Source organism: Protopterus annectens, chromosome 5.part0 (assembly GCF_019279795.1).
Source record: "Protopterus annectens isolate FY-2018-M chromosome 5.part0, PAN1.0, whole genome shotgun sequence".
Lineage (NCBI taxonomy): Eukaryota > Metazoa > Chordata > Ceratodontiformes > Protopteridae > Protopterus > Protopterus annectens.
In genome coordinates this window covers 626,611,512-626,628,194 of record NC_056735.1, presented here as the reverse complement: position 1 = coordinate 626,628,194, position 16,683 = coordinate 626,611,512, and the positions used below count along the sequence as shown (strand labels likewise).

General features: G+C 37.9%; 1 protein-coding gene across 3 annotated transcripts in view; it reads left to right on the top strand.

Annotated features, from left to right (window-relative positions):
- LOC122802714 overlaps positions 1-16,683 on the top strand; it is a 265,703-nt gene that overhangs the window by 200,285 nt on the left and 48,735 nt on the right. For all 3 annotated transcript variants that reach the window (XM_044072468.1, XM_044072467.1, XM_044072469.1), the window contains exon 7: positions 6,307-6,452. In XM_044072468.1, the coding sequence (XP_043928403.1) occupies positions 6,307-6,452 (146 nt within the window). The remainder of the gene's footprint in view (positions 1-6,306; positions 6,453-16,683) is intronic.

Sequence of the window (16,683 nt, the reverse complement as noted above, 5' to 3'; positions counted from 1 at the left end):
TGTGTGTGTGTTTGTGTGTGTGTGTGTGTGTGTGTGTGTGTGTGTGTGTGTGTGTGTGTGTATGTATGTGTTAGAGATAGAGAGAGAGAGAGAGAGAGACACTTGATAAATAGCCACCCGAGGTTAGCAACTATAAAACAACTGCTGCTTTAGCAAGATAAGTCATAACAAGCAACATTATACTAGTTATGGTAAAGTGACAGGATTAGTTTGTAATGATTATTATGTTAGGCTGTTGGGTAATTCATGCAGAACAGTTATGTAATGCTATGTTTGATTCTTTAAAAGTTAAATCACTTAAAGGATAGTTGGAAAGTCAGACATGTTCTGTGTATAGAACTATTTTCAGCATTGCTCCTTCATTGACTTAACTGTTGACGACTAATTTTAAAGAACTGAGATACTATTTCAACAAATTAGTGGAACTGATATATATATATATATATATATGTATATATTCAGTAAGTGACCTGAGGATTTTCAAAACTGAAAGTATTAGGAACGTGTTTGAGGAGGCAGCATTATTAAAACAAAATAGGCACAATAAAAGGAAATGAGCAACCAATTTTAAAAGAGAAGAGACGAACAGTAAAATAAATAAATAAATAAATAATGTCTGTAAGGTGTAGTAGAGGAAGAAGAGCCTGACATCCATATAGAAGGTATTTCTTATTAAAATGCTTAATATGTTTAATTTTAAGTAAGTATGATACATAGGAAGGCAAAACCAGGACCTGCGATTTAAACTAGTCATGTGGTTACAGCATGAAAACAACTTCCATTTGTTGTCTGTAGAGGAGCTTTTGGCAACTTCTTCAAAGCTGGATGACACTTTAAAAAAAAAGGTTTAAGTTTTAAGGCTTTTGAGCTTGCCATAGTTATTTACATGCAAAGTGATACATATCAGTTTGAGAAAAAGTCAGTTGGACTATAGTCTTTATGGAGTTTAGTCTAAATTACTGTCTCTATGTATTATTTATTAAGCCTACTTATGTGTCACATTGTCAGAGTGGTGACATATCTGCCAGAACTCAAGACATACATTTAGAGAAGTAAATAAATAAATACATTGCTTACTAAAGACTTTCTGTTCAGAAGTAGAGACTTATAATTTTCAATTGATGTATGACTGACTGAACTACACCATCCTTTCATTCTTGTGCTTCAAGGAAACTTGGCACAAACCTGGAAGCTCAGGATCCAGAAACTAAATGTAGCTCTCAGCAAGTAGATTACCTAGAAAACTTGAAAGTCTTCTGTGTGCTGCTTTCCTGCATGTTTCTAGAAAAGAAATCATAAAGATATTTAACATTTTACTTTTCTTGTTGATGAGAAAGACAAGATAGTATTGCTTAAAAATAGCAATTATCTTCATTCCAGAAGTAATTTTCTGTTCATTGAATGTTTATTCTGTACAAGAGCACAAGATCCTACAGAGATAATAAATGCAAACATTATTGCGCTGAAGAGCACAGCATGACTGTTAATTCATTGAACTGCATGATTTATTAATAATAAAATAATTTGTGGTGTAAGCCAAGATGAATCAAGGGAAGGCTATTAAGACAGATCTGATATTATCAGAAGCCATAAATGTGTAGGTGCAGTGAAAATACTATTGTACAGATGCAAGAATTAACTCAGAAAAAAGAATGTATGTCAAATAAAATTTGAATGAAATAAAAAGATAAAATAAGAAATACAGTCAAGACATGTTAAAGTAATGGATGTAAAGAAGAGAACCATGTGAAGATCCAGAATGGAGGCCAACCTGACCTCAACACTTTTAAATTCAGGCTTGTAGTAAGTGTGGCTGTAACAGTGGCAGGAGGTATTGTCTAGTTTTTACTCAGTCCTATGGAATTTGTGCTAGAAAGGGATGTTTTGCAAAGAAGTGTAAAAACAAAAATAGGTATGTTCAAAATAATTTGTGTTCTGGACCAGAAATATGAAAAATAACTTTTTGCAGGTAATGTCAAAGAGAAAAAAACATGATACAATGAAGACTGAAAATGCATCCGAATCAGTGAAACAAAAGTGCAAAAATGATTGCTGGAATAAAATGCTGACAAGTAATGAAGATAATGTAGAATTTAAACTTGATACAGATACAAAGTATATTATCTTGCAAGAAAATACCTTTTAATTACTGGGGTTGGCAAATAAGAAAGAGAGCTCTGCATAAATTGTTGACCTATTCTAGTCAATGGGTGGCACCATTAGATTAAAAACCACTGATGGGAGCACATATGCAAAGAAATGTTAAGCTTTTTTTCTGATAGATGCAGTCAAATAAGTTAGTTTTCCTAATATGTGGATCCTTTGGCTTGTAATCACTAACGATGCAAAATGCAAACATTAAAGAACAGTATGTATTCGGAATCAGTCACAGTCACAAAGACATCTTGTTTACTCTGCAGAACCATGGTAATGGTGTCCTGCATAATAATTCCACTTTATTCAGAAGCTTATGAAATTTAAGTTTAATTTATTTATTCTCTTTTGTTTGCCAGGAAAGTCCGAGTGGGCAAAGTCCCATTTTCAGCAGAGGCCTAGGGAGAAAAACTCCATATAAAACTCCATTATTTACAATAAACAATAACAGTTAAACATTTTCAGGATTACTACGGGTAGTATTGAGAAAAATAGTAAACACATATTCAAGACAGAATACTACATACATATAAAACATAATGCACTGCTACTAATACATGCTTCTAGGAAAAGTATCCATAGCATTTGGAAGTAAAGTTGACAAGGAACTGAGAAGAATGAATGGCCTAAGTATGATTAAGAAGTAATTGGAGCCAACAGCATGAGTGAATAATATGATTATATTACAAATGATAGACACAATTTGCATTTGTGTTGATCTGCAAGATGTGTTAAGTACTTATAGTTATCTATTGATTATTGAGGAAGTGCTCTGAATAATGTGAAATGCTTACTTTTTCTTAATATTGTATGTATAACAGGGATACTGGCAGATAAGACTAGGTGAGCAAAGCTTCAAGTTGTGTGCATTTAATATATATATCTGTATATATATATATATATATATATATATATATATATATATATATATATATATATGTGTGCTGGAAGTTATACAATTCGAAGTCTTTTATTTAGTATTGTGTCAACACCTGAGGTATTCCTAAGAGCTGTTACACAAGTAATTGAAGGCATAGAAGGTGCTGGAAATATAATGAACATGTTAGTGTGGGTATCACACACATGATGAGCATGAGCAAATGATGATATAATTGTTAAATTGATAAAGACAGCAAAATTCCAAGATAAATATAAGCATATGTAAAATTAGTATCAGTCTAAAATTCATGGGCAATAGTCTAGCATCAAAGTGTTTGAAATGTGTTATAGAAACAAATTCTGAACAGTTTACATACACCAAGTCCACAAGACAGAAAGGTGTTAAAGATTTTTCAAGAATGATGACATACCTTGCAAAGTTTGCTCCTAATATATCTGAAATAAATATGCTTCTAAGAAAATTGTTAAAGATGCAGCTTGGGAATTGAACTTTGAACAGAAAATAGTGTTTAAAATGTTCAAGAAAATAGTTGCAGATACTCTGATATTATAGTACAGTGAAGCAAATAAGGCAGTAGTGTTTCAAGTAGATTCCAGTAGGAATGGTATGGGATCTTACAAGGTAATCAACTAGTTGTTTATAAGGCAAAAGCATTTACAGATGTACAAAAGAAATATTCTTAGGAAAAGGACCTGTTAAGGAAAGTGTATGGATGTGAGGAATTGCATTAATATGACAATTGTAAAGCTTTCAGGTGGAAGTAGATGATGGACACTTGCAAAACATATTCAGAGAGCCATCATATAAGGAGCGTGCAAGATGCAAATGATATAACTTCATATACATAAGTGTGACGTGAAAGTGAAATGCAGATGAGGGAGGAAACTGCAATGCCAACAAAAACAATCACAAGGCCTTCTTTAGTTACATTGTGAAAAGCAGACGTAGTGCACGATACTGTGTGGAGTTTAATTCAAATGCTTCCTCGTACTCAGACCATGTAACTATTGTCTGTATACTCCATGACAAATTTTCTTTAAAATTTCTCTCCAGCTACTTATCCCATTGTTCTCCTACCCCCAAATTTGTCATTCCAAATATCACTCTGGATCAGATCCTTTTTGCAGTTTCTAAAATCAAGAATACTAGCTGTGCTGGTATTGATAATATCCCCAGATACATGTTGAGAATTGCTAAATTAACCCAGCACTTCCAATTTCACGTTAACCTATGTCCACATGTTATATCTCGGATAGGTGGATAACATCCATTTCATTGCACAGGGTGGCCCCACAACTGACCCCAGTAATGCAGACCTGTTAGCCTCATTAGCATTGTCTGTAAGAGTATGGAAAATACAATAGTTTAATTAATATACAGTGACATAGGAAACTTTCAAGCTCTGGCTCCATCCAGTTTGGATTCATTAAAGATAAATCATATCTGCTCAACCTGGCTGATTTCTTGAAAAGTTTACTGAGGCTTTGGGTGAGGGTCAGATTGTCCACACTGCCTACCTAAACCTTAGTAAGGCCCTTGACATAATCTCTAATGTAGGCATTATAAGTAAACTCATTCAAGTCAACTTTAACCCTTACACTGCTGGCTGGGTAGCAAAATGGATCACTGATAGAACTCATATTGTTAGGGTGGGGGTAGTTGCTGTAGTCAGAAATGTTACTTGTGTCCCACAGGGTTGTGTCCTGTGCCCCATTCTCTCTGGCTTCTACTTCCCTGATGTAATTTCATAAACCTAATTACTATGGTCTACTAAATTTTCCAAATACTGTAAACTGGGTGTTGTCAAATCCCCTTCTGATACTCTGATACTTCATCAAGGGTTAGATTAGACTCTCGTGTGCTACTCATAGGCTCATCCTAAATGCCAATAAATTCAGTATAATTAACTTTGGGAAATCTAGTGCCTTCACTGTGTGCCATATAAATGACACCTCCCTCAAAAAAGACCAAGTCATCAGGCACCTGGGGATTTATGATAGTAATACATTTTCCTTTGACCACCATGACACAGTTATCATTAGAAAATCTTTGTATTTGGCACAGCATGTTTTTAAGGGTGTCTCATCTAGGTCCAGAGAAGTCATAGTTCCATTATTAGACTTGTCATTATAATGTTTCAGCATGTATATCTGTAGGCATCTTGAGCAACTGAAAGGACTTCAGAGAGTTCTCACCAAAAATAATCTCTGGATTACATGCTTAAAGCTGTCCTGAAAAATTAAAAGCTCTATCATGCCATCTGTTATAGGCTCCTATGGGAAGATATCAGCTATAATTTTTTTACATTATGAACTAGTTGCTGTGATATGCGTATTATTTGGTAAAAATAAATTTGAGTATAGATTTCATGGAAAGCAAAGCACATCTCCTTTCTCTCCTGGTTATTTATTAAGCCACCTGACATGACAGGGGATTATAATTCTGCGTGTCTTGCCTCCTGTTTTCAACTTAATAAGGACTCTCTCGTATTAGTTGAAAACCAGTTGTATACAGCCAGGCTCTTTAAAGTATGTTTTATTTGGGTTCTTACTGTGAGACTTCATCTACTTTGTGAATATCTTGGGACTTTTTCCAAGGGTATTGATGAGATAAACCCTAAACAAAAATGGAGTAGCTTCATAAATTTTACTTTCATTAGATTTTCAAATGGATGTTAGTTAACATGATTGTGGGTTAATTACTTCACCTTCCTTCTGACAACTTTTGTACTTCATTCTGACTTTGTACCTTTTCCCAAAATTTAGAAACACTTCTTTATTCTTCCTGTTTTTGGACCAGAAAGTCATGTCTGATTTTATATGTGGCAGAAATGTGCTGTTCATCTCTTCATACAGGGTGGGGCACTTGTGATCAGATAGCTTTGGAAGAAATATAGCATGTTGGCAGGGATGGCTCCAAGCAGGCAGTGCTAGGAATTGTGGTATGAAGTAATGCCACCTTGTAATGAAGGCTTACAGTGCATGGCCTGCTGTGAAAGGCCTACTGTTAGGGCTTTATATTAATGATAATTTTTGGACATATTTGGAAACTGTTTTCAAAATGATCTCCAAATAAATATATCAGTATAAAACAATACAAAACATAAAATAAGCTTTAAAAGATGCATGTCCGTAATCTGGTACATTTGTAAATATTTTGGCTGTGCAGACCATAATCTGACTTTGTTCTTGCAAATGCTAGCTAATAATTGACTTAACATTGATATTTGTGCTTCCCTGTTTCCTTTTTAGCAAGTTTTAAAACAGTTCACCTGGTATCTGCCATTTAACATCCTTAAAAGAGATATTGAGGCCAACTTCAAAGCCCTGAAAGCAACATTGGTGAAAGTTGATGGATGTAAACAAGAACCTCTTCTGCCTTCACACTTTGTTAGCTGGTAAGAAATAACAATTCTGCAGTTCTTTTATTCCTGACTGTCACTTCTTTTATTCCTGACCTAGGCCTTTGTCAGTAGTTATCTCCATACATAAGCTCAGAAGGGAATTTGAATCACTAAAGAGGTGTATTGGAATAGAAGAGCTAATCACTGTATAGACGGTTCCCTTTTTTTTCAAAATAAGGAAATGCAAATAAGCATAGTAGACAAGTAGACAGTAGCAGGACTCACTCACTTAAGAGTCCATGTATTGGTGCCATTACTTTGTCATGTAAAAGCAGGTGTTTTAAACTGCATGTGAATACTGGCTTGGGAAGAGTGAGGAAACTGCTGAGAATTGTCCTAGGAACCAGGTAAGTGATGATTCTTCACATTCATGGTCCGTCTCCCTACAGCAGAACAGGAAACTGTCTGTCTGTCTGATGTAATTCAATAACTACCATAGTTAATGACCTCCCCACTAGTAAAAATACTAAAAACCCCACTTTCTCATCTTCCCCTCCTTCTAACTCTTTCTCTCTTACATCTGTCTCAACTAAATATATTAAATCTCTACTCTCTAAACTCAAACCCTGCTCTCCCTCAGCTGATAACCTACCATCTTAGTTCCTACATATAGCTGCTGAACCCCTAGCCTATCCAGTATCCATCCTGATCAACCGATCTATCTCTGAGTCATACGTTCCATCAATATGGAAAACTTTCTACACATTACCCATACTTAAAGGAGGTAATTGTTCTGATACATCAAACTTCAGACCAATTGCTATACTGTCTCCCCTCTCCAAGATTCTTGAGAAATGCATTCACAAGCAGATAATGCAATACCTTCTCCAACAGAACCTTCTAACACACACAACATGGATTTCATCCCAAACACAGCACTACAACTACACTAATGTCCTTCATTAATAGTGTATCACTGGCTCGTAACAATAATAAACACTGGTTCCCATCCCCTCCTCCTAGACAAACTCTCTCACCTACGTTTCTCTCCTCACACCATATCCTGGTTTTCCAGCTATCTCTGTAACCACCAACAAGCTCTTAAATGGCACTCTGCTCTCCCCCCCCCAAGCGTCCCAATGGGTGTACCCCAAGGATCCATACTGGGGCCACTGCTCTTCAATATTTTCACCAACCTACTTTACACTTCTTGTCCCAACTCCACACTAGTACAATATGCTGATGATTCTACAGTCATCACCATTGCTGAAAATCCATCTGACCTCCACTCTACTACCCAAGCATCATTCAACACCATAGAGACATGGCTTTGTGACAACAAATTAATTCTCAACCCTAAGAAAACTAAGCTCCTACTCTTTCTCCCAAAAAATCTCATCAATCTCAAAACAACATTTTCCATCCTATCTAGCAATAACACTGTCATTACCTCTGACCCTAGCACTAAACTGCTACGAGTCATAATAGATAATCAGCTTAAATTTGATCTCCAAATCACCACCTCTATCAAAAAGACTCACCAGAAACTCGGACTCCTTTACCGAAACAAAAGACATTTAACCAACTCAGCCAGAATAACTCTCTCCCATGCATTTCTTCTTCCCACCGTCCTTTATAGCTCTCAGTTATACACAAATCTTAACACCACACTCATAACCAGACTTGAAACTATGTACAATAAAGTTGCCAGATTTGTTGCAAACCAAACCTATAAATCACACCATTGCCTATCTCTTAAACAGTTGCAGTAGCTTGAATTCCCTCATTTGCTGCTACTACAGCAACTGTTAATTATCCACTCTAACTGCCATCTTTTTGCCCTAGCCTTCAATCAATTATAACTAAATATTCCCCAACCAGGACATTACGTGGCTCAGACCAAGACTTCCTACAGATCTATAAACCCAAAACCAAATCAGGGTGTTTACTTTATAACTATAACCCTGCTACAACTTGGAACCAACTACCCCTAGAAATTAGGTCCCTTAACCAAACAAAACATTTCAAACTAGCCACTCGAGAATATCTAATAAATAAATTGTCCTGCCATTGTAGTCATCCTCCCTAAAACTACCTAACCCTAGCTTGTCTCTCATCCCTCCTTTCTCTTCCACTGTCTGTCTTAATATCCATCTACCTTTCTGTCTCGTTGCTTAACCTCTACACTACCTTACTACTCCATATGTACCTGTATTGTATATAACTACTTAGGAATAATGAACACTGTTTTCCCTACATTGACATTGTACCTAAGTTTTTGTTGTAAAAATTCTGACATTGTACTCTACTGCATTTCTGTATGATTTGTTGTAAATGCTTTTTGCAGTTTGATCTCTAACATTTGTACCCAACTGTATTCTATAAAATTTTATTGTAAAATGTTATTTCTCTAATTGTTTTAGCTGCCACTGCAATTTTCTTGCTGACTGTATGTAAAATGTTAATACTGATTGCGGAGCTTTTCTCCTCGGGTCTCCACTGAAAACGAGCTAATGCTCAGCTGGACTAACCCGGTTAACAAATGTAAAATAAATAAAATAAAAAATCATAATAAGTATGAAACAAAAGGAGATACTAGTCTGAAGCAGGATTCACTACAGCAGCTGAAGGCTTAGAGGCAATTGGCACAGAGGTTAAGCTTACAAGCTGTCGTTCCTATGGTACAGAGTTCAATTCCCTCATCCCTCTTTTGTCTACTGTGTGACCTTGAGCAAGTCACTTAACCAGATTGTGCTCCTAGGTCACCCCTGAAAAGGAATTGTGTGTATAATAAGCCTATCTGGTTAGCAAATAGAATTTCTGTTATCTATGAACCTGCACACCAGCACAGCATGTTATTGTAGGTGACTGATAGTACCTGAAGGACAGTCTGTAGCAGGATGGTTGGTGCTCAGGAAAAAAAAATGAAGAGCAAAGCCTTGCATATACTGATGGTGTTTGTGGGAAGCACTACCTGATATAAACAGTTATTTTCTGTATTTCATCGTTGTTTCTGTTATATGAATGCAACACTTTTACAAGTCAGAATGCAGTAAAAGGACTGAAGTCCCCCGTCCAAAAAAGCAAACTGTTTATCATGCTGTAATACCATGAGTATTGTATTTTAATACAGCATACAGTGAGAAAATAGTGGGGTTCAGCTCCTCTTTGCCATGATTTGTTCCCCAATAGCTCAGCCCAGTTTACTGTAGCCTATAGTCAGCAGAAAAGGAGACTTCCTATCTGATGGGGGAAAGCACAAGACTCTTGAGCTAGGGTATGAATACGAACTGCTGGACGTACCCAGTCGGAAGCAGAGCTCACTACAGGAGCTGAAGGCATAGAGGTAACAGGACAGAAATACTGTAACCCAGCAACATGAACACCTGTTCCTGTAAAGGCATGCCTTTCATTTTACCACTTTTGCTTAGAACACTGTCAGTGTTTATGGATGCATCCTTTAAGAGTCCTTTACTATTTGAACTTGAAACTGGCCAACATCTAAAGTACATGAAGGAGAAAGGGCAATCTTTCTCTACCACTGGAATAATATTTCATTATTTTAGCACTCCTTTCAAAGGATTCAAAGGAGCCAGAGAAAGACCTTTTTTTCATCATGCCCACAGAGCACACAGCAAAGAGGATGTGGAGCTGATCAGTCCCAGTCATCCGAATCCCAACAGTGTCACTAGACCAATGGCACTGGGGCACTGTGATCTCAGGGAAGTTGTGCCCCCCCCCCCCCAAGAGGCATTCATGCCTTCCTAGACTCACACTCAGGTCACTTCCTGGCAGTTGATGGGGGCAGTTATCTCTTCAGCTCTCTCAGGGATGCAAGAATTCCAAGAGCAGATGGTTGAGGGTCATTCCCAAACATAATTTTCCTACCTGTTCACATCCAGACCAAAATGTCAGTAATAGCAGTCTGCTTTTGCTGGACCTAACATCCTTTATGGCAACCTCTTCTTTGTCCTTGTATCTTTGGCCGTGATTACTACACAAGGCTTCTGTGCTAGTGTGTGTGTGTGTGTGTGTGTGTGTGTGTGTGTGTGTGTGTGTGTGTGTGTGTGTGTGTGTGAGGGGGAGGAGGATTTTCAGTAGGCAGATGGTCTAGAGGACATCATCCTGTCAGGAGTTATCGTTACACATCAGAGTTTTGGAGATGAGAGAGACACTTCTAATGCTTTAGGTGCTCCAGGAGTCTTCCCTCCTAAGTTTTTAGCTATACAGTCCGTCAGTATGGCTGTATTCTGGTACAACAGCAAATCGGGTGGAACAAAGTTCTGTCCACTGAGTTTGGAAATAATGAGAGTATGCCTTTGGGCACTCTCTACCCACCATTTTCTGGTTGCCACATTTATTTGTGGGGTAGCCAGCTGTGTTGCAAACTGACTCTGCCTTTACCTTTTGATGCACCAGGAGTGATCACTCAGTTTGGCAGCTGCTGTGATGTTCCTGAGATGGGGAACTCCATTGTGTGATCTGTTTGCAGCTCCAATGATTGCAGAGTGTTGGACATTTTCACCCTCATCCCTCCATCTAGTACACAGACCAGGAATTTCTTAGTGCAGAACTAGCCTAAGTGGTTGCTCTGTGATTTTTCTGTTTCCTCTGATGATGAAATTCATACAGAAGGTCAAGTTCCACTGAGCCAATATTATTTTAATTGCTCCCTATTGGAGTGTTTACCACTGTTGCAGGGGTTTCAGGTGCAAACCTTTCTTATTCTGCTTCTGAGAAAGTTTCTGTTGTCTAATACCAAAGGGGAGGTGCACCCAAACATTCATACTCTAAAGCTGACATCTTGACTACTTCACTTCCATTCATTACCAGGAATCCAAGGTTTTTAAGCAAGATGGTGGACATTCTGCATTTTCTCAGAGACTATGTAACCAGAAGATATCAAGGTAATGAAATGAATTTTCAGTACAGGCTGCAAATAACGTAACATTGATCCAGTCTTGAAAAAGTACAAATGGAAATATTTATGGAAAATGTAAATATGCCAAGGTTAAAGGTAGATGAGGCTCAACAACTAACAGTTAAAGTAAGAGGAGATGAGATAAAAATGGTGACCTATAACCAGTCAACAACAACATCTCCAAAAATAGATGGTATTCCAGTAGACATTTGGAAGATTCTGGGGAAGAAAGTGCTAAAGATCTAGAAGGTTTTATTTAACAGCATTTTAAAAGGATGGGAGGCACCAACATCCTAGGAAAAAAAGCTGTTGTTGTTATAATACCTAAAGATCGTAAAAAAAAAAAAAAAAAAAAAAAAAAAATCTGCTCTACCATCATATAGGTCCATTTCAAATCTAAACCATGATTATAAAGTGTTTATGTCTAGAATGGCTAAAATAATTGCAAAGGTGATGCAAAATTGATAGACATGGACCAAAAGTGGTTTTGTTGAGGAAGGCAAACCTTTGACAACATTAAGAGAACAATGATTATTCAGAGGGAAGCAAAATGTAGTTAAATATCACTATTAGTGGTGAATCTTGATGCAGAGAAAGCATTTAAAACAGTAAGCTGGGATTTTATGAGAAGGGGAAGAGAAGCAGTTGCATTTTGTGATACAATAATAAGGTTAATTAAAAGATTAAATGAGGGATTGAAGGGAAACATCAAAATTGGAGGGCTCTTTTCTGATAAATTGTGTCAGAACAGAGGATTTAGGCAGGGGTGCCCTCTTTTCATTTTATTATTTACATTATATTTAGAACTATTGTCAAAGAAAATAACAGACTTAGAAATTCATGGATATAATTGGTATGGTGTTCAAGAAAAGTTGAGTTTATTTACAGATGATATTATTTTGTACCTGGTGGAACCAGAATAGGTATTGTGGAATATTCTGAGACAGTTCCATTTTTTTCAGGGTATAAAATTAATGAAGATAAAACAAAAGCTATAGTTATAAACCATGTACCCACCCATGTATTGGTCCAGCAATACCCATATTTATGGGGAAATTACAAAAATAAGTATTAAGGACTATAGATTAAAAAATATTTGGTTATGGCAGCTAATGATATGTAAGAAGAGATTAAATAAATGGTAATTCAAAAACTGAGAAACTGGAAGATCTTGCCTATGGATATGGATTGCAAGATACAAGCAAAAACAAAGTTTTTAGTCCCTTTAGTTTTATGCACAGATCAGGTATGTTTTTATCAACCAGAGGAGAAGTTGTGGAAAGTACTTAATAAAGAACTGCAGGATTTTACTTGGGAGGGGAAGAGGGCAAGAGTCAAGTTGAATAATTTGATCCTTCCAAAAGAACAAGGATGTTTAGGATCACCTGATTTGAACGGATATTTAAGAGCTACACAGTTAAGGCTCTTAGGCATAACACAAGCAGAAAGCTAAAATTAAAAGTGGAAAGGGGTGATGATGAAGCAGGGGATAATTCAAGAATTAAGGAAAGAATGGGATTTTGGACACAGATCTTTAAGGAGAATAACAATCATAGAGAATATTATATTCATAAAGTATCAGAAGGTATACTAAGAAATAAGCCCACACTGGAATGGAAAAAGGAGATTTTGCTAATAGGGATGACTGCAATTAGGTATACAGAGAACAAATGAGAGGGGACTGGAATTTACTGGATAAAGATGGCAAATGAACCAAGTTATTGGGAACAAATAATTAGAGAGGGAAAGGTAATAGAATGGAAAGAGGCCAAGAAGACATTTGGATTGCAGGCTAGTGATGGCCTTCCCTGTCAGGGATTGATATCAGAGTTTAAACAAAGAGAAAAGGTAAAAGGGAATCCTAAATGAACAACCTTCATTGGTAGAGTTTTTAATCGAATCTAGAACAGAAGCTGCTATAGGAATCTATCAGAAGATATCAGAAAAGATAGGGAAGAGGGATTAGATATGCAATTCACAAAGAAACAATGCGAGGACATATGTATGACTCTCAAATATGCAACAAAATCTAGAAGATTTAGGATTTTTGCCTGGAAGTGCTTACATAGATACTGTTATACCCCAAGTAGATTCCAAATAATTTTTCCTCAGGTAGAAGGCAAATGTTGGAGGTGTGATGGGGGAAGAAAGAGGTAACTGGGAACATATGTTTTGTAATGAGTCGACAGACTAATAATTACATAAGGAGTACTGTATCAGAAATACTGAGTGAGCAAATGAGTGTAACTAAGGAAATCATTTTTTGAGCTGGGATACTGGATCTGAATTGCCAAGACATAGTAAGGCCTTGTTAATTTTAATTCTGGTGGCTGCCAAAAAAGTAATTACTAGAAAATGGAAATCAAAATTTAAACTAACTATACTGGAAGTAGTGAACATTGTAACAGAGATAAAAGAACAGGAAGTGGTGTGTTTAGAAAAGGTTAGGAGCAAATTACATAGAAAAAAATGGAAATTCTGGGAACGATACATGCAGAAAAATGTTTTGGAGGAGGAATGAGGTTTAAAAGATAATGGAAATTGAATAATATATGCAATATTGTTTAGATTATAGGATATATAATAATATATGTGATGTAAAATGTTTGTAAATGTAAACTTGTTAATATGGTCTGCCTATACCACAAGTGAATTGATCCACACCCAGCTATTCCTAAAGTTCTGTTTGTCAGACATTTTTGATTCAGAGCTCAGCTATTCATCAGTAAAGGTGTACCTTGCAGACCTGACAAACTGCCATGCCAAGCAAGAGTTGTATTCTTTAGCTTCTGTTAAATTCCATAAGGCTTGCCTACACTGGTAGTTTATATTGATTAAGCCCTGACTACAGCCCAAGCAGTTTGAGATTGACTAGTGGTTCAGGGGCTTGACAAGGCACGCTGATAAGATGCCTATGCGGAGTGGAGGTATGGAGGTTTGCACTTAGCTTATGCCATAGCTCCAGTGGCACAGCCTTATCCAGTTGGTGGCCCGGTAGGAAGGACATGGGCATGGCTGCACAAGCCAATGATGATAGCCCCTGTTGGCACATGTTCAGAGCACTCATACCTGGACTGAGGAGTGTAGGCACCCCTGATGATAATGCAAGTTCTCGTGTCACACTGGGAGAGGTTAGATTCATAAACAAAAAAATCGTGTCATGGCTGGGATGCCTGTGAGAGCACAAAGTACACGCATTACTGGTTGGATGACTGTTCTTAGGGGCTTGATATTTAGCAGACATGGGGTGGAAAAACAGTGCAAAAAAAATACAAAAAAAAAAAAAACAGTCTATAAGTCTGTCCCGACAGGTGAGTATCATCTGTGTCTGCAATGGCACATCTGTTCTGTTTTGGAGAATGCAGCAATAATGCAAAAAAAGGCACTCAGACTTTGAAAACAAATGAATAAATACTGAGCAACATGTGGCTGCACCAGAATTGTAAGTCAGTCCAATTGTATAGTATAACATAAAGGAACACCAAACTTCCAAAAGGATACAAAACAGCTGCCAGTTCATGTAGCGCTTTCATCTCTGAAAGTTCTGAGACTTCATCAGAATAAACCATAACCACATGCCTATGGTTATATAATACTATTCATAGGTTCATAGGTAGGTACTAGGCTATTGGCCCTAGGACCTATATAAGCCTAGCCAAAAAGGTACCCTGGCTTTTGCCACCCAAGAAAATTATTTTCCTGTGCCCCTGTTGGGCATAGCCACAGGAGAGATCCCTGGGGTTTATTTCCTATTTTCCACCCAATCATCAAGATTTTTCTTGAAGAGTGCTAATGAGGAGCTTTGTTTGATATAGATAGATAGTTTGTTCTAGAGTATGGGAAGTCTCTGGGATAGGAATCTTTCCCTCTAGCATGTTATGCTTATTGTGGTGAAAAAGTTTAGGTCCCTAGAGTGTGTAGCTTGGAGGGATTGGGATTTCTTTAAGTGGAGCACGTCCAACAGCTCTGGGTTTGACATAGCTTTGTATGTTAGGCAGAGATCGCCTCTGAGTAGGCGATATACGATGGAGTAAAGCTGGAGTTTTTTCAGACGGCCTGCATAGGGCATCTGTTTGAGGCCAGTAATCCTCTTTGTGAGATATTTCTGCGGCCTTTCCAGTCATTGTAGCTGTCTTGTGAGGTACATACCAAAAGGGGCATTGTACTCCATAATGGGTTTAATGAGTGATGAGTAGAGGGGAACAATTACCTCTTTTTTCCTGGATGAGAAATCTTTTGTGATGAGGTGTGCCACGTAGAAGAATTTCCTGACTACTGTGGCGATGTGATTATCAAAGGAGAGACTACTATCCACCTGTGTCCCAAGGTCTCTTATCACACTTTCAGTGTTAAGTAGACTACTGCCTATGTGGTAGTTCATGGGTACAGAGTTTTTATCAAAAGGGATGACAGTGCACTTTTTGGCATTGAGCTTGAGGCCATGGCTTTGACACCAGGCATCTGTCTCAGTGAGGCCCTTTTGTAGGATGTCCACATCGTTAGGAGTTTTGATTATGGCACATAGTTTGCAGTCATCTGCAGACGTCATTAACCAAAGACCTTCTGTGTTAGCCTGTACTTCAGAGAAGTAGATACCAAACAGGAGAGGACCCAGAACTGAACCCTGTGGTACTCCACTTGTCACTGGTCTGAAGTCGGATTTGGAGTCTGCTGCTTTCACAGTGTGGGCTGTGTCAATGAGCCAGTTGGCACCCCATCTTGTGACATTGGGATTTATACCTAGTTTAGTGAGTTTATCTATAATTCCAGAGTGGAGGATGGTGTTGAAAGCCTTGGCGAGACCTAGATAGGCTGTGTGAACCACCTTACCCTCATCTACGGCTTTGGTGACTGCTTCAAAGAAGTCTATCAGGTTTAGGAGACATGATCTGCCTTTTACAAACCCGAACTGGGTGGGGTCCAGAGCTTGGAGATTACCAATATCTTTGTTTATAAGTTCCATGATGATACATTCCATGTCCTTGCAGACCAGGCTTGTCAGGCTAATGGGGCGGTAGTTCCTGGGGTCCGTGGTGGATCCCCCTTTGTGGAGTGGGATAACCGTCGCTGTGTGCCATTCAGTGGGCACAAAGCCTGAGGTGAGGCTATGATTGAACATGGTACTTAGGTGGGGTGCCATTTCGTTCTGTAGTTCATGTAGAACGCAGCCTGGGATATTGCCAGGTCCCATGGATGCTGTGTTCTTGGCTTTGGAGAGTGTGGTTTTTACCTGTGCAGCCGTGATTACAGGAACTTTGCATTCTTCCGGTATAGAGATGGGCCCTTTAGGGGGTTAGAGGGGGGTAAAGTTAACACTGAACCTATCTGCCAGGATGTTGGCAATATCAGTTGGTTCTGTATATT